An 18,859-nucleotide genomic window follows, 5' to 3' on the forward strand; every position below is an offset into this window, starting at 1 on the left:
AATACTTCATTTAAATTTTGAGATTTCAGCTGAATTCACTTTCAAACACGGAGTATGTGTGCTCATTGAAGGTGTGTGTGTGTGTGTGTGTTTGTGGGTAAAAGTGAAAGATTTTTACTTTTACCTTTCACACTGCTATGGTTTGATAAACACAGGCTCAGTGTGCTCTGCTGAATGCTCATGCTGATGTTAAAATTATCAATTGGCATCATCAAATGTATTGTTTTTTAAATTTTTTTTATCACAAGATTATATTTTGTGTTTTCCAGAGAAGTCTACATGAACAAAATGTGCAAAATTATTGTATCTGTTTTATTTTTCATTTCCTGTACTTTTTTTTTTAAAAGAAAATAACACCTTATTTCTGCTACCAGGAGGCGCATGTGCAGCGATAGCTGGGAACCTTCTGATGAGAAAATTAAATTTCTTATTCCCGCTTCACCGATGAGAAAAAAAAAAAGTTTAGACAAACCACAGTACTGTACTGTGTTTCTGTCACGTACGAAGTAAAACCACAGAGAATGTCACACACTGAAGAGAGGAGCAATTTTCTCATAACTTCCTGTACGTCAGTCAACAATTTACAGTAGGTAGGGTTGCACATTAAAGGAACAGTGCAACATTTTTTGGGATTATTCGCTTCCCCATTGATGTTCAGACTGTAAATAAAGGGAAGCAGCTAGCCTGGCTCTGCCTGAGGGGAAAAAAAAACCACCAGCACCTCTAAAGCTCACTGATTAATTAAATTATAGCATGTTTGTTTAATCCTAACATAATAGTTTTACAGATTATGTATCTTGGCTGGAAGCAAGAACCAAGAAATAGTCTGAAACAAAACCCGCCATAAAAACAGACCTTGTCATTTTTACAACCTGTTTTTTGAACAGAATAAACAAACTGGATATGACGTGTTTATCTCTGAAGACAGTTAATGTTTCATCATTTATTCATTTCCACAGTGTGATGAATCATACACTACATTGTTCTGTGTGAAGTCTGGCCAGTGAGCAGTAATGATTCTGAACACACTTTGCAGCTTAAAGATTGTGGTTTTAGCTTTTTAAAGTCTTTCATATAGATATCAAATCAATACCCACACATTTTATGATTAATTATATCCCAATGGTCGTTTCTTGGCTGGGACTGGTAACATCCTACTGTCCCTGCTGGTAGAGCAGAGCCAGGTTATCTGTACTTATGTTTGTGTTGTGTATTTAGTGTCTTTAGTACCAAAATGTTAAAACTGTTCCTTTCAATAGTTTTTAAATGAGTAAAGAATATATACACATTTACTGCCCCATTTTCATGTGAATACACCATGAACTCGTTGCTTTTTGGAGTATACATGTTAAGTAGAGCTGAGTATTTCTATTAATAAGACACTACATATGTTGTCCTTCACAGGACAAACATCAAAATATGTTTGAACAGTCGAGGATACAATTACACCCAGCCACATCTCATATCATGTTAACGGCAGTTTTTATGCTTCAGTTCTCTACAACAGAATTTACTTAATTTTTTTTATTTTAAAGTCGAACGTTGGAAATAAGTCATTAAAGTGCTCAGAAAAAAATGGAAGTTGAAACTTCCACATCACATCTCCAAGACAATTGGGGAAATTCCACCTGTTGAGGAAGATCATGTGCTATGACCAAAACCTCCAGAGCTGCTACTGTTTGGAGGTTGTGGTGAGATGAGCTCAAGACTTAAATGTCAGTCTCAGAAGTTTACTGCTTGAAAAAGGTGAATGTTTTTATTACTACATTCACATTTTGACCATTTCATTCTTTCACTACATATTTTAATTTCCAGAGTGTAGCATATTAAAATAGTCTCAACTACATTAACAAGTAGCAGAGATACCAGATATATAACAAGATACCAGCATATAAACTGCTGTGCACCACTTGTGTATCTAAATTTATTGAAGAGACAATGACAACTTCTGCAACAAAAACATTTTGCGTCTTTATTGAAGGAAATGAAATGCAGACAGGTGACTTTCAAGGTCACAACACCACAAACATAATCACACTTGGCATCACAAGTTTGCATATTCCTACTGATATCTCATTCTGCAAGACCCTGCCCCAAGAGCTTTGGCAACTTTATTTGTAAACTGAAAATTTAATTAAAAAAAAAAAAAAAAGATCCATGTAGCACAAAAAAGAAGATGAAAATGAAAACTAATGAGAAATGGTTGTCGGTCATGTGTTCCTGTCAGTTAAACAAGGGAAAGGCTCAAACGAGGGGGGCAGGAAAAAATGGAAACATTTTAACTTGGGTTAAAAATCAGAAAATGTTGTATATTTTAAATTACAACTTTCATGCCTGATTCATTCTTCTACCCGATAGTGACAATCCTCTGAGGCTACCTTTTCTCTAAAGAACAGAAAAAATCCTCTTTATTATTTCCTTATTTTATATTACAATAATAATAATAATAATATTTTTTTTAAGTGTACATCATCTCAGCCATGTGTGACATTTTCTTGGGGATGTATAGATAATACTCCATGTAACCAGAAAGGTCCTCTATTGTGATGTCGTCCACATAGCCTCGTGCCTGCTCTGAACATGAGCGAGGAGAGCCCGACGACAACGGTGGTGATGGCGATGAAGGCGACGAAGACTGGGCAGCGTTACTGTTGGTGCTGAGAGTTCTGGGGGCGTCGTCGTGATTTGGCAGGCTCCTCTCGCACTCTGAGATGACATTGCGGAGCCCCGTGAAGGAGTACACCTCCACGCCATGCCAGCCCTGATGATGCAACTGACACTGACATTCAGCCCCCTGCCTGCTCTCCTCCTGGGAATCTGAACTACTTCTCTGGGCACAGGAGCAGGGCATGTGGGGGCCGTCTGCAGAGCGGTGGAGCTTAGACAAAGCTCCAAAGTCAGCGGCCTCAGCTGTTCCGGATTTCCGAACTGCTTCTAGTCCAGGATCCGCTCCATCACGGGCACTTTTCTCTGGACCACCCTCCTCACTTGACTTGACATCCGCAGCGCTTCCCCCATCTTGCCTGGATGATGTCGCAACAGTAGTGACAACACTGTGGATCTCTTGTACAGATGGCGAGGAAACCAAAGCTCCAATACGTGTCTCATACCCAGCACAAGATCCAAAAACCAGAGGGGAGATGTGGCTGGGTGTGCCTGAGGAAGAGAGCTCTTTCTGGGCTGGGAGAGCTGCAGAGGAGGCCGTTCTTCCATCGACCACAGGATGTGGCTCCACGGGCTCCGGCACGACCAGGCGCTGGTGCTTCAGACAGCCACTAGGGGTTGACAGTGCAGAGGCTGCAGTGGTGCCGCAGTAGGTGAACTTTGGGGGGTGGAGGATGGGGGACTTGGATCTCCGACGCCGCTGGGTTCTAGATGCTCCTCTGGAAGTTTTCCTCATACAGCTAAAGTTGGAGACAGAAGAGAAAGAAGAAGGACAGAAAAGGATGGGGAAAGAAATATTAATCATTATCTTACAAAAAAAAGTCCATGGAGATAATCAGACGAGCCAACACTAAGTGTTTAATTATTGAAACCTATGCACTGTGAAACAACAAAACATAAAAAAATCTCTTCTTTATCCTCATTTTCTGCTGGAAAACAACGAAACTGCATCACAGCCAACATCTGGTGAGGAGTGACACAGACAGCTGGCTGCTAAAATCATTATTTTGGTTGTGACATTAACCTTCAAATTCCACATAAACACAGTCTAAAGACAAACCACTGTGTGATCGGCATTTTTGACATTTAAAATTAGGGATCAAAGAGAACATCAGAGACAAAATGTTCTTCAATTCACTGCTGCGCAGCCCTGGACGCTCAGTGGGAAGTTAAATCATTGTTCTGTAAAAGCTGTTTTCCCTGTATACACTCAGATATGTCAGTCTTGAAACCGACTGGGTTTTATTTTTAGGTGAGAAAAACACCAGTTTATTGAGGACAGGAGGAAATTTAACAAGCTTGATGTGGATGCATTCCAAGAGGCAGATTATGCCATTATCTATCCGCCCTTGTGCACTTTGAGCAGTTGTGCCTGCTCCTAAACAGCTCATAGGTCAGTTTTCAAAAGTCTTTACAACATATTCATGGTACACACCCATGAGATGTGATTTCTTAATTACACCTGACCATATTTATCTGCACGTCAAATGATCTTTTCTGTGTATAAGAACTCAGTGTTTTGTACAAATAAGATGATGATAATGTCAGTACATCAAGTCTATCTTGTTATGTCTAAATCTGCGCCTGAAGTGTAATATGAGTCACCTACAAATGGTATGATATGTAACAATTTCCATCCAAACAACCCAAAAAAAAAAACAAGACTCAGTGATGTAAGAGGCAGCTGACTGATCACACTTGTGATTTGTGTCTTTTTCTCCACAGTTTGAAAATTAAACCTCCTGTTCACAAGATGAAGCATCTACCAACTGAACTGTGACCACCTCAACCTACCCATGCCAGTTGTCCTTGGGGCAGCTGAGTTTGGGCTTCGCTCCACTGGCATCAAGACAAGGCCGTGATGCTACTCTGGGTGCCAGCGCCTCTGAAACACTCACAGCTCCAAGCACGCTGGAAACAAGAGAGAAACATACAAACTTTTAGAAACTGTTATCACAGCAGGTTTGCAACTCACTACCCTCAGTATCAAAACACAGACACACAAACACAAAGACATACACATCAATACTCTGGCTGTCATTTGCTCATCAAAACCTAAACATGACTAAAAACTGACTGCCATGAGGATGAGCCTGAAATTTAAATATTAACACATGAAAAAAGTTGCAATGACAGACAAACAATGCAACAAGATACGCAACAAAGAGTGTGTCACCAGTTCAGTCCTGCCTTTTACTGAGGGGAAGTGAAACATCTTCCTTATATGGGTACATAAATAAAGATGGTGAGTGAAGTTGCCATGGTTACTATGGATCTTCCATGACACAGGGTTAAAAAACACTTTGGACGAAAGGATTTTCATGATTTTTCTCAAAAAATCTCATAAGTAGTAGGACTGACCTGTATGCCTCAAAGCCTTGACTGTTACCATGGTAACTGAGGTCCAAATTGATATTATTATTATTATTAATATTACATATGCATTACCACAAAGAACCCAAATAGAAGAAAAAATAATTATTCAATGTCATTCATCATGCAGGAACATTCATTATTATTAGTGGTTCTCAGACAAGGACACTTAACCTTTGTGATCGTTTTGTGACTCACAAATCCCATCTAACAATATGGTTTCTTTATGTATCATTAACCCTTTTATCATAGAAGAAAGAGAACCAGCTAATTTTCACATTTTAGTGGCAGAAAACATTTAATTTTACAGATCTTTTGGTTAAAGGGTTAGTAAAATGATTACCCAACCATCAGAATTAATATTCTATCCATCAACTAATTGTTTACTCAAATTATTGTTTCCCTGTGGAGCCTGCAACTCAGACGTCACTCCAGGGAACACAATGTACAACTGTGATTGTATGTATATGATCATTCTACTGGTTATGTTTAAATGTCATGAAACACCTAAAACTATTCATGAAGCATGACTTTTCCAAAAAACTTTGGGGTTTTAATTTTTTCCCAAAACTTTTCTGGAAATACCTATTTTCCAATTCCTTGACTTTTCCAGGATTTTCATGACTAAAAACCCTGATGAAGCCACTAGCCAGCATGCACAGCATAAGGTGCCATCAATTAGAATTTCTCCATAAGAATGGCAGAAAACAGTCAAGAAAGCAGTGGCACAGTCAGTGCTACAGTTATCTGTTATTTACCTCTCAGCATCAACCCTCAGCTTCTTAAACGCCGTCTGCAGTGTCTCCTCTTCACAGTCCTTCCCTCCTGCCTCCATGGTGGGAGGAGGCCGCTCTGACCAGCCACCCAGCTAAAACACACACAACAGTAATTCAGCACTGAAATAACTCATAATAATTATTCAATTGTGGGCTATTAGTTGACTTCTGGGCATTGAGTCAGTTATGTTCTGTAACACATGGCCAAAGTATGAAGGCAGAAGTAAGGGATAAGGAAGGATTAACAGACTAAATAACTAGTCATTTCAGATGATCAGTCATTAGTCAATAAAATACCAGACAAATTGTGGGAAATACCTCTCACAGTTTCCGAGGAGGCGACATTTACATCTGATCATTTTGGCACTGTTTTCTTAAAATCACTATCCTACACCATTATTATATTGGCAAAAATAACTGCAGATTAATGAGTGGCTATAATATGACCTGTCATTCATGCATCGTGTCAATGACAGACTAATTGTAAAACTAAATTAAATTTAAAAAAAAAAAGATTAATCGTTTTAGTAATTTTTGATGTAAAAAATGTCAAAATCATCTTCTGATTCCAGCATCTCAATTATGAGAATTTCATGCTTTTCACATGTATCACCTGTATACTGCATACATTTTACTCTTTCGAATAAAATAAGACATTTGAAAACATCTCATCGGGCTATGGTAAATTATAATCGCTATTTTTTTTTTTTAGATTTACTGACATTTTACAGACCAAAAAATGAAGCGAGATATGAATTGATAGTTTTCGTATGATAATGAAAATAATAATTAGTTGCAGTCGTAGTTGAGGGAACAACACACACATATATTTGCATGAACTGTTACAATTATCCCCAGTAATCCCACAACAAAACCTCAGCGACTAGATTCGGAACCACCGCTTGTAAACAGCGAATTTCACAACCTCTCCCACCCTCTTGGCTAATGCTAGCAAGGCTGTTAAGCTAACAGACTAGCTGCCAGCGGGAAACCGTTTTAAACGCCTGTAAATAGTTTAGAAACCTCCCAACACAAGTGATACTCACGGTTCAGGATTTCCTGGTCGCAGTAAAGAGAGATATACCCAGGGCATAAAGGGTGCTTCCCTCGCAACAGGCCCTCGGATGTTGAGTAGCCAGCGAGGCTATCGTCAGCTAAGCCAAGCTAATAGGACCGAGCGGCTAGCTTGAGAGGCTAGCTCTGTGCGACTGTCTTCGCTAAAAAAAAAAAAAAAAAAACACGACCTGTGCCTTTAGGGGAAGACTGCGCACAGATAGCTACACTCGTCTCACTGTGTCACTCACGAATGACTAACAGCGGTGAACACCAACAGGCATGAACAGCGCACACTTTGAGGCCCGACTCCTGACTTTTCTCCGTGAGGTCCCTTGTTTACAGTCGAAACAGTCGCAGTGACTCTGCAACAACGCTCCGCGCTGCTGACGTCACCAGCCAAAAAAACCCACACTGACGTCACCCCCCCCGCCCCCCCCCCCGCTCACAAATTATGAATTTACCTTTATATTTCACACAGCAGCTGAAACAGACTTAACACAGTAACATTATACGCTTTTCATAGTAATGTTTCAGATGTAGTTTGTAAGCCAAGGGCATTGGGTCTGATTAGGGGGCACGGTATTACGTCACTGTTATATAACAGGCATCCAGACAGTCTTGTGCTGTGGAGAACAAAGCTTGGCACAGAACATTGGATCCATATGAGAACTTCTCTGAGACACTTTTCTGCCAACAGATTAAAAAAAAAAAAAACATAGACTCACAGAAATATAAACATTGTCTATCAACCCGTATACCACTGACAATAAACCAATTATCAATCAGTGGTAGATTTGTTTTCACAGTCAGTACATATTCCACACATACACATACAGATATGCACAATGCATTAAATATGCACTTGGACACACCTACATATATACTTTCATGGACCTGCCAAAATGATCATGGTTATCAGTATTGTTACGGTTTGTTAAAATGTGCTATGTTGTTAAATTATTTCAATGTACAACCTCTTACCAGGAGACCAGAGACTTAAAGTTTCCTTTGAGGTCGAGTTAGGATAGAGGCATCTCTGTTATTACACTTACACTCATTTTTATTTTAAATGAGTCATATCAAGGATCTGACTCACTAAACTGAAACTCATTGCCATTTCAATACAGACTGCATAGGGAAGTATGCCACACTCACTATAACCCACAAGTGATGAGAAGCTGTCACAGGACCTTTGTTTAAAGTCTCGAATTCCAGCTGTTTAATCCTGGGATCTTTACACCAGTTTACATCAGTTTACAGATTGCAATTATCAGAGAGAGCAATTATCTTGCAGCGGCATCATTTTTTTTTTTTTGCCTACACTTTAGCGCCCTCTGCTGATCATACATGGACACAACATTTTCTCTACTGAGGAGAAAATGCAAAAACTAACCAGTGAAAGAAGTTAAAAATGTGTATCATATTGTTGAAGTGAGTTAAAGCATAAAGAGACAGATCGAGCTGCAATGCCTCTTGCTTAGTTTAAAAGCATGTTTATGTGCATAGTTTACATGCACACCACCTATGGAGGTGGTGGAAACCATAGGACAGCGCCTGAAACATGACAACACTCCTAATAATAGAACCAACCTAAACCCAGATCAGATATGTGAACTGCTGGACATCTGCCTAAACATCACCTCTTTCCAGTACGACAGAAAGTTCTACAGACAAAAGGATGGCAGTGCTATGACCTCACCAGTATCTCTTATTGTGGCAAAAGTCTTTGAAATGAAGACAGGTGTTAAATAAGTGCAGTAAAATGCAGGGTAGAAGTATAAAGTGACATAAAGTTAAAATAAATGATTATTCTTACATTACATCACTGTAAAGTTGCTAAAGGAGCTAATTATAATTATTTCATATACTGCAGAGTAACATGAAATTCCCGTCATTGATTAAGTCTTATATCCTAATCCATAATTTAACCTCTGATTATTTTGCATTAGTAATCCAATCTGTAACAAGGAACAAGTCACTATAGCAACTACAAAGTATTTTTAAATTATGGTGCTTCTACTTTTATCTAACCACTGTTTTTTTTTTTTTTTTTATTTCACCACCGCCTGGTTTTCTCTATAATTGAGTTGAAATTCAAACCAGATCCTGTGGTGATAATTCGACTCACACAGGTTGAAACTAAATGATTATAATAACTCAGTATAGTAATAGTTGATGTTTTCTCCCTCTATACGTGCAAATAGTTGATGAGAGCACGAAGCGGCTCTGAACCAATCAGACGGCGCCAACTGGACGTTGTTCCCGGAATGTTCTGCCTCCGTCGAATCAGAGGAAAATGCGTGGAAGAACACGGAAACAATCGGACTTTTTGACCAATAGGGCGCCAGCGTAGTATGACGTGGCACCGGAAGCTCGTACAATCGTTACACTTTACCGGCGTCTGTAGTGTAGCGGCGGCGACCCATGAGACACACGCAGGGAACTGCTCTGCTTTAGCCCAGGTTCAGACGTTCATCCACCCGAGTTATTTCTGCCGAGATGTTGTGTTTAAGTGGGTTGTCGGTGGCGCTTGCTCTCGCTCTGGTGCCGGGTCCCGCTGAAGCCTTGAAAGAAGGAGAATGTGAAGGTAGGTCTGTCTGTTAGCTTCAGTAAGCTACAGCATCAGCTGAATGGCTGCCTGCGTTCACTACTAGCAACTTTTTTTTTTTTTTTTTTTTGAGATGTTACAAAGAGGAGAAGTAATCCCACACACACCCCTGGGGGTGTATGTGAGATGCTGAATACGGTGCTGATGGTGGGAGGTGGTTCGAAGCGGCGGGGTAACACATTCATGTGATGCTGACAGATTTCCATAAAGGATGCTTAAAGGGAAAAGCTAACGTTAGCAATTTTCTGACTTTTGGCATGAAGTCGTTATTGGTCACAGGCTCAGACCAGCACACCAAAACCCACCTGCAGATACACCACCACCACCACCACCACCACCTTAGCTCCAGTCAATGTCTCTCATGTGTTGGCAAACACTGGGGAGCACCAATCTCTCTGAGAAACAAACTTGAAAAAAGAGGAAACTCATTACAAAAAAACCCCCAAACTATTCTTCTGAAGATGTTGTCAGATCTTTTACTTTGCAGCTCTACAGATCAAAGTACAGCATTCAAAATGTTACTTAAGTGAAAGTGTCATCCTCAAAATATACACGTAGTACCAAAGGTAAATGTACTCATTGTGCATTTTAGTCACTTACTGTTTCTACGAAGTTCAAACTGACTGAAAACAAAAAGGGTTTGTCATTTTTCTCTATTGGGATGATGTTAAACTAGATAACACTATCTTCTCCCTTCAGTGGTTGTCTCTGGAAAAAGTTGTTTAATATGCGTTTTCTTCTCTGTTCCAGTATGTGTTGCCTTCCTTGGGAAGTTTTACCAGTCATTAAAGGACAACGATGTGAAGTTCAACAGTGCAGACATCGAGAAGGCCATCATCAAGACCTGCAAAGACGCTAAGGGCAAAGAAAACCGCTTTGTGAGTAAACTTGGATTAGTAGATAGATTTTTTTTTTTCCCCAATCAAACTAAACTACTTATTATTTAACAAGGTCCAAAATGTGAGGGGAATGAATGTTTTATGTTTGTTCTTGATAACAAGTGCTGATGTGGCAGGTGTTAAACTGCTGATGCCCAGTTAAAGTATGAGTTTGTGGTTTTACTGCTCAGGTGGGAACAAGCAGGAGGATGGTGTTCACAAAAAGCTGTTGTACACAGTTGTTTAATTTTTTCCACCAACAAAACATGTCATCATTCAGAAAGGGAAAAATAAGCATCTCTAAATTTTGCTCCTATGTTCATGTGATGTTCTTCCCTTCACTAATGACTGATAACAGTCTATGATCTGCTCTTTTTACAATTTCCACGAGGAACTGTACTCATGTACAAATAGGCAGTGAGAGTACTTGTAGTAGTGTTATCTTTGCATGCTTTTATAAGAACATGCCATATTGGGTCAAAATGTTATCATAGTTGTGTAAAATATCAAGTAAGTGAAATGGATTTAAGACAAGTTTTAATATGTCATCTGAGAATACGGGCAGTGATTTCATTCAAGGGAGCTGCAAACACTATACACACATATGAAATAGTAATTTGATAAAGGCACGTCTGGCCCGTAAAACAAATAATACACAAACGCTTAAGTAGAAACAGGAAAAAAGGAACAATGAACATCACATTAGTGGGCCTGGTAGTGGCTGAGTGTAGCTGTATCTGAGTGAACTGCACTGGCATAATGATTCATAGATGTGCGTAGGCCCTGTTCAAACTTGTAAGATGACTTTCTCATCAGGACATCAAAGGTATCGGTATAGAGTATCTCGGTCACATCTCTGGCTCTACATGAACCAGACAAATATACAGAATGCAGATGTGTGCGGTGGGTGAATGGCCTACATGTCCTGGAAATGTAGTGAAATAAATGCTCTTCACACTGCTCTGCCTCCATAACTTTAAGCCGTATGGGTGATCAGTAGAGCAGAAAGCAGTGCTGTATGTATTGTTGAGCGGTTGTTGGTCTCACACCTGAAGAGTAGATGTTTCACTCACGCTGAGCAAGTTTCACACTAGTTGAACCTGAACTCTAGTGCCGACTCCCACTCCACCTACAAAAACCCAAACATGCAGTTTTTGCCTACAGGGCTTCACCCGTTGTTCTGTCTCGTGTGCAAATAAAGCAAAGCTTGAAGCGGCTACAGTATAATCAATATATTTATATTAACAGTGAATAACATGACGATTTGTACGCAAAAGACACGTGATTGATATTTGGTTTTACTGTTTGCAGCTTCACTGTTCTGGTTCACTGTCACTGCTAAAAAGCCACCGTCCACTGCTCAGCATCAAACAGCAGCCAGACACAGTTAGTGACCAGCTGGGGAACACAGTGGGTGGAGCATTTAGCAGCTAAAGAGTCAGATATTTCCCCCAGGGACTAGACCAAAAGACCAAACACAGAGCTTAAAGAGAGGAAAGACTGGACTGAGATTCATCAGGTGGACGCCAACACCCCTCCACATGAATCATCATGTTGCTGTGTAACTGCTGTTTGCTAACACATTCACCGCATCAATGTAAAAGGTGACGATATGTTTGTGTTGTGTTCTCAGCTTGTTTCTGCTGTGGTCAGAAATTCAGTTATTGCGGGTTTAACGTCTTTCTATGCTACTGATGTTAAAATTCACAATATACTAAATATAACTTTCTTTAGGGAGGTGTGCAGATCAATCTCATCCTGTAGTGGACATGATTGATATTGTTCTGGTTTCGGTGCCTCCTCTCACTCTTCTTCTGCAGTTTAAGTTGGCATATGTCTGCCACTTTCACACAAGACCTTTCTGGTTAAAGTTCTCAAGCTGCTAGTCGGGAGTTCAGGGACTTGCCCTGATCAGTCAGAGAGTGAAAAGGAGTAAGTGTGGGCTGTGTTGAGTTTGTTTCCAATTTTGTGTTCTTTTGTGTCCCCTGTAAAAACAAGAAAATGTAGCAAAAACACAGTAACTATCCTACTATAATGTTACCGGACAATATGCCGAAAAAATTGTATTGCGATTAATTTGGCAGATACCGTGACTGCGATATGAGTCATGATTTCAGCTGGAATTATCGTTTTTGCATTTCATTTAAACAGAAAAAAATATCAAAATAATGAGGTAAGCTGGGGGTGTCTCTGTAGCACCACAATGCTTCATCTATGGTCTGCTGTGACACATTTTACCTTCATCAAGAAAAAAGCAGCTCCTGTGATTTGGACGTTTTCACTTGGCCACCTTGAAATTTTGATAATATTTGGATTAATAGTTCAGCCCTTTACTATAATATTAAGAACAAAATTCTCTGTCTCTTTGTTACTGTTTATAATTTTCAAGGTCCATTTTCAGTCTCAACAAATCATACTTCATCATTTATTTGTTTGTGAGCTTTGTCACACTAATGCAGTCTAATCCAGCAGTCCTGCAGTAAGTCCTCCCACATGATGGTCATAATCTTCAGAGGTGTTGATTCACCTGTGTAATTATTTTTCTAATATTATTTCCAACTCATTTGTATCAATGAGGGTTGAGTCAGTGATACAGATGGATAAATAAAAGATGGCTTCCTAAACAGTCCACTGTCAAGGGACAGATTTAACAGTAGTTTAGCTTTAGAAATCACATCTGGTGTATGATCAAACATCCTGTCGTGGTTCCACATCACAAACAAACTGCCACAGTTCACGTCGAAGCAGACGGAGACCACCGAGACCCTCCTTTTCATTCCAGTCGAGTCTGGCTGTGGTTGTTAAGCTTTCAAACGCACCAGACTTTGTTTTAAGTGAACCAAACAGGTGAGGTGTGAAAGCATCACGCATCTCTGGCTCTACAGCAGAAAGCCACTGAGAAAGCTTCTCGCCATAGTTAACCCGTACAAACAAGATTTCTTTTTTTTTCTTGTTCTGCGTGTGTAGTGTTACTACATCGGGGCAACAAATGACGCAGCCACCAAGATGATCAACGAGGTGTCCAAACCGCTCAGCTACCATGTTCCAGTGGAGAAGATCTGTGAGAAACTGAAGAAGAAGGACAGTCAGATCTGTGAACTGAAATACGGTAAGAAGGACTTTTATTTCTACTTTAAAAAACACTCAACACTGAGCTCCAGTAACACATGCTGAGCATCGTATGAGAAATAACTGCTTAAACCCTGCAGTGGTATTTCACTTATTCATTTATGGAGACAGGAGAACACTTAAAATGAATTGATACACACTGAGCACAGTGGTGTAAGAATGTTACATAAGTGTGTATGAGTAAAGTAATGAGGAACGGTTAATTGGCTTTTATATATAATGAAAATGCCTTTTCATTATTCCGTTGTTGTTTGTGTGAGTGATGTGTGTAGACACTTGCTGTGTCCTGGCGATGATGTGAGTGAATAAAAGGATTACATTTCATGAAAATGTTTTTTACTTTTAATTCTAAAAAGGATTTGTCAGGTTTTACATTTAAAGCTTTTCCCTTTCAATATTTTGTTGTTAAACCATTTTACGACATTTCTGTTTTATTAAACATGAGAGACACAATTATAGGGAAGTTTCTGAAGTGTGTTAAATGTGACAAATGTGCAGGCAGACTCAGATCTTTTTCATATTTTAAGGAGGAAGAGAAATGAATACCCTCCACTTTAAGTGGTTAAAGTACATTACCACCAAAACATGACTTTAAACTGTCCTACATCCACACACAAATCCATGTCCACATAAAATGACGTTATCAATAAAAGCTTTACCATTGCGTCGCAAAGCATGGCTCCCGTCGCCTAGCGACCTTGGCAACATGTAACTTTGTTTCACAATAACTTGAGGTTTTAAGGCCCTTGGTTTTAACAATTGAACCATTAGATGTTGAACTGAGCTGAAACCCAATACTTGCATTTAAAAGTGTAATCTTCAGGCTCTCTGGTGTTTGTTGCCATATTATCTTCATTACCCAAGTTCAATGAATCTTGGGATAGATTGGGCCACAAAGGATCCACCCACTGGAGCTTTCATTGCCCAGGAAAAAAAGGCATTTGAAGGGGCCTTCGCGATGACACAGTCTTGTGGAGCCGCTGTGACAATAACCGGTCTTGTAATGCCGCCTCTGAAGGATGCTGCCCCTGAACTGGGACACAGCTGGAGTGTGTCGTCGCTGCTTTACAAAACTCAGAGCTGTGAAGCAGAAATTATGACGTGTTGTATATTTTTATGCCGTTTGAAATATTAGAAAATAGATCCACATATATTTTGTTGGGCTAAAGGCTTTATGTGTATAGGTAAATAATAGGTAATATGAGCCCAAAATGAATCCATACTGCATTTTTAATCTCACTTTAATTAATGGATTAAACAATAAACGTATACACAAGTTTAAACTGTTAGGCTTCAAGCTACACCTCCTGTTAACTCGTGTGAAAATTAAAATTTCTTAAATATGCCTCCACCGTCTTTAATTTTAAACAAGCGAATGAATTAATCAAATATTAAACAGCCTAAATAAGCCTCCAGTCTGTGTGAATGCAGCTCCTTTATACACAATTTGATGGCAAGTGCTGCGAAACAAATGATTCTGTGCTGGAGGAATCAAAGTTTGATTAATTACTGCAGAAAATTGTTGCTTGTGGCAAACTAAAATCATGTCCATTTCAAAGCTGTAGTGATCAGTGTGCATGTAAAAACAGCGCCTTAAAAACTATCTCCGTCCAGACGAGCGTTTTAGCCTCCTATCAGAAACGATCTCCGTCCACACATCACACCTGAAAACACATACATACATGACTGTTCATGTACACTGGGCATGCGCAAGCTGGTGTAAACATGAAGTGAAACATGATTGTCTACTCAGCAGGTTGATAAGTCACAAAATACGACGAGCGAGGAACAACAAAGACAGCTGTAGCATTAAAATGCAGAATTTAACAGCACAGCAGCTGCTAGCACAGACAACAAGGTCTGGGTCTGGGTGCCCACCTCATCATTTCCAAAGGTCTCTGTTTCTTCTGTTTCGACGTAACCCCAAAGTTTTCAAACTAAAACAGGTCTAGCAGCGTTTTGAAAAGTCTCTGTTTTAGGTTTAGGAAAACTCAGGAGTTGGGTGGACGCCAGGCGTAAATATAGCAAGAGATGTGTTTTAAATCTATGCGTATTAGTGTGGACGTAGCCTCTGTCTGAACTCTGTCTCCTGCAGCCGCTATCAGCCTCTGACTCCTCTGGACTTTCTTCAACGCTGGCCGAGACAGGAATCATTTCCTGAGTCAAAGCTGATTTAAGGATTTTACTCCTAGGCCTTAAAGAGGGACCACATTTTAGCCACCCAGGGAGTCTTTGGCCAGATAGGACTGATTTTTAGTTCAACATTGGAGGCAGAATTTAGGAATCAACTTGATAGAGTCCATGTGATGATTTTCTTTACTTGTGTGTCTCATGTAGACAAACAGCTGGACCTGACCACAGTGGACCTGAAAAAGCTTAAAGTGAAGGACCTGAAGAAGATTCTGGAGGAGTGGGGCGAGTCCTGTAAAGGATGCGCCGAAAAGTCCGACTTCATCCGCAAAATCACAGAGCTAATGCCCAAGTACGCCCCTGCAGCCGCCAAGGCACGGACAGAACTGTAACCGTACAAAAACAAAACACAAACAACCACACAACTTTGGACTTTGACGCGGACCAGACTGCTATCCAGTGAGGAGGACCAGGAGCAGAGGAGGGGGTTTAGTCTGACATGTTTGTCCCAGTCTTTTTTTTGTTTGTTTTTTTTTTTTAAGGGTATACACTCACCTGGTAATTCAGAAGCATAGACGTTAGTGTGTTACATAAGGCTGGAGTCCCATACTATACCTTTAAATCAAGTGTGGGGGGAATGAACAGTGTTTGCTGTCATGAGATGCAGGGTTGGGAGTTCATTCATAGCAAAGGAGCACTGATTAAAGGGGGAATCAGAGCACTGGGAGCAGGTTTTCTGCATATGTAGTCAATATGTTTCACATCAAGTTGCTTAGATAAGTGGCATTTGGCTATATTCTCCATCAGTGTCAGCACCCTTAAAGGTGAGTGTTGCTGTTCGAATGCACCTCAGCAGAGCATGTTTGTTGTCCGCTGCACTTCCTGGGATTTCACACTCGATCCAGGATTTGAATCTGCAGCCCGCTCCTCACAAACCCGCCTCTCCCAGCACGACAGGATCTTAATGCCAGGAAGCTGTTTGGAAAGTCATCACATTTTAATGAATGGGTTAAGCCTCCTGTAATATTGCTCAACTTAACTGCAATTCCCACGACATCCTCTGTAGGAGGATGAGTGCAGCGTCCCACCCATACCGAGACTTCAAGGAACAGTTTGACATTTTGGGAAATAGACATATTTGCTGTCTTGCTGAGAGTTAGATGAGAAGATCTCTCTCAATCTCATGTCAATTATATTATGACAATTATCCACGCAGTGAATGAGCATATTTCCCACAGTGTCAAGTCTTTGCTTCAAGGCCTGAGTTAATGTCCGCTTCATTCAGAAATCCAAAACTTCCCCCTTTTAACCTCCACTGTAGTATCTTTATTTCATTGTACTGTTTGCAAAGTCACCCATATTCCAACCCAGAGTCCCAGTCAAACAAATGTGCAGTTATTTAAAAAAAAAAAAAAAAAAAAAAAAAAAAAAAATTGAAATAAACTTCTTGTTTTTTTTTTTTTCCTTATTCATGTCACTTGTTCGACTGACACAGCGCTTCATGGCCTGGTCACAACAAGTTAATCTTCATTTTCATAGAAATGTTTTTTTGTTTTGTTTTTTTTTTTAAATCCAGAAATGGCAAATAATCTCCCTCCGTACTGACGCAATCAGCAGAGACACAATGTAGTGAGGGAAACAATTTAGCAAATCCAGGTGAAAGTGCGTTCATTGTGGGGAAAATAATAGACCTGTTTAGGGTGTAGATTAAAGTTTGAGGCAACACTGGCAACAAGAAAGGACCAGTGGACATTTAAACCAAGCTACTGCGGAGGGCGTGGAGTGTGGGTGACTCTGTTACTGTTTGACAGAGGAAGGTAAACCAGTGCTGTCAGCAAAGTAATAAATATTTAGGTAAGATATTTATTGAGGATTTATTGATCTACCTTCTACATCTCTTTCATTTCTATATGTGATTGTTGGTTTCCTGTTTTGTTTTGGGGCCTTTTATTTCTGACACTGCAGATGGATTCTGTACTGCAGCTGTTAAATGTAGTGAACATCGTAACACATGAAATACTTTACCCCTCAGCCTCTCCTGTTGGGGTCCCCAGCAGTTTAATCCAATCAGGAATTGGATTGTAGGATTGTTGCAATTTAAAATGAAAACAAGAAAATTCTTTGGGGGTTGAATTGACTTCAAATTTGATCCTACTCACCCACACCTGTGTCACAAATTCAGCTGTGCAAGAATATTTATGGTCCCTGAACGTAGGGAAATGACTATATACTGTAATTTTTCTATCACATGTTGCAGTGGCAGGTGAAAGTGAAGCGGCCTACATCACTGGGTCTCCCACACCCCTGGACTTTCAGAGAAGGGATAGATATTTTATTGTTTGATGTAAGCAAATGGTGTGTACTTACAAAAATGACTTGATAAAAGATGTGTGATACTTGATAAGATTTGATGGGAAATGAAAACTTAAAATATGCTGTTGTTTAATGTTGACCTTTCATGTAAGGCCCAGTCATTTGTTACAACTGTACTATTCTACTTTTTCATTAAAATATGAAAAACTCCAACTGGAGCAGAGGACGGTCTGATTTCCTGAGACATTTTAGGAGTTAATTCAATATGGAATTTGTTTAAAAACTAATTTCAAATAGTTTAAACTAATATTTGAAGGGAACATCTGGCATTTAAATTGTGCAATCATATACTGTACTATGATGTTTAATATATACTCATATATATACTTGATGTGCCCCTATAGTAAGACAGTATGTCAATAAAAAAAAACAAACTAAAATATAATGAAATTAAATGCTGCTTATGATGTTTTGAAACAACAGTTTTGATGGACCACAGACTTTTACAATCAATGTCAAACATTACACAACAACGATAATCTGGAATATAAAAAATAGTCGTCACAAATTGATTATAAATGTTAGTTAGGTTATAAAATATCCTGAGAGAGTGTGGTGCTGTGGCACCAAGGTGGATCCTACATTTGCAGGAAATATGCACTATATTTATCTAACAAGTTACTTTATGAATTCATATTTACATACAAACTGTATCATAAGCTTCAACAATACGATACATTGTTCAGAATAATTTACCCAACAGTGTGTAAAATAGTTCAAATTATCTCCACCTCCTCCGGAAATAACATTAAATATAAAAATAAAAGCTACATTTTACAGATTATACTTCTTTAATTTTACTTTAACTATTGAAGGCAGGTCTTTAGTAGTAGTATTTTTAAAATCTGATTTTGTTACATCTACTTAAAGGA

At 39.4% G+C, this 18,859-nt stretch overlaps 3 protein-coding genes across 3 annotated transcripts in view; 1 reads left to right on the top strand and 2 right to left on the bottom strand.

Annotated features, from left to right (window-relative positions):
- Window positions 1-18,859, bottom strand: part of pcbp4 (poly(rC) binding protein 4) — a 246,319-nt gene that overhangs the window by 43,884 nt on the left and 183,576 nt on the right. The window lies entirely within an intron of this gene.
- Window positions 1,947-7,230, bottom strand: oser1 (oxidative stress responsive serine-rich 1). Its single transcript, XM_071494628.1, has 4 exons — window positions 6,860-7,230; window positions 5,796-5,905; window positions 4,459-4,575; window positions 1,947-3,404 (listed from the first exon to the last, which is right to left on the bottom strand). Exons 2-4 carry the CDS (start codon window positions 5,870-5,872, stop codon window positions 2,459-2,461), a joined length of 1,140 nt encoding a protein of 379 aa, XP_071350729.1. The 5' UTR covers window positions 5,873-5,905; window positions 6,860-7,230; the 3' UTR covers window positions 1,947-2,458.
- On the top strand, window positions 9,261-18,145 carry manf (mesencephalic astrocyte-derived neurotrophic factor). The gene is made up of 4 exons (XM_071493515.1): window positions 9,261-9,456; window positions 10,228-10,355; window positions 13,323-13,464; window positions 15,822-18,145. Exons 1-4 carry the CDS (start codon window positions 9,369-9,371, stop codon window positions 16,004-16,006), a joined length of 543 nt encoding a protein of 180 aa, XP_071349616.1. The 5' UTR covers window positions 9,261-9,368; the 3' UTR covers window positions 16,007-18,145.

Source organism: Trachinotus anak, unplaced genomic scaffold (assembly GCF_046630095.1).
Source record: "Trachinotus anak isolate AG129_WGS33_773 ecotype Australia unplaced genomic scaffold, CSIRO_AGI_Tana_v1 ptg000013l, whole genome shotgun sequence".
NCBI classification, from domain to species: domain Eukaryota; kingdom Metazoa; phylum Chordata; class Actinopteri; order Carangiformes; family Carangidae; genus Trachinotus; species Trachinotus anak.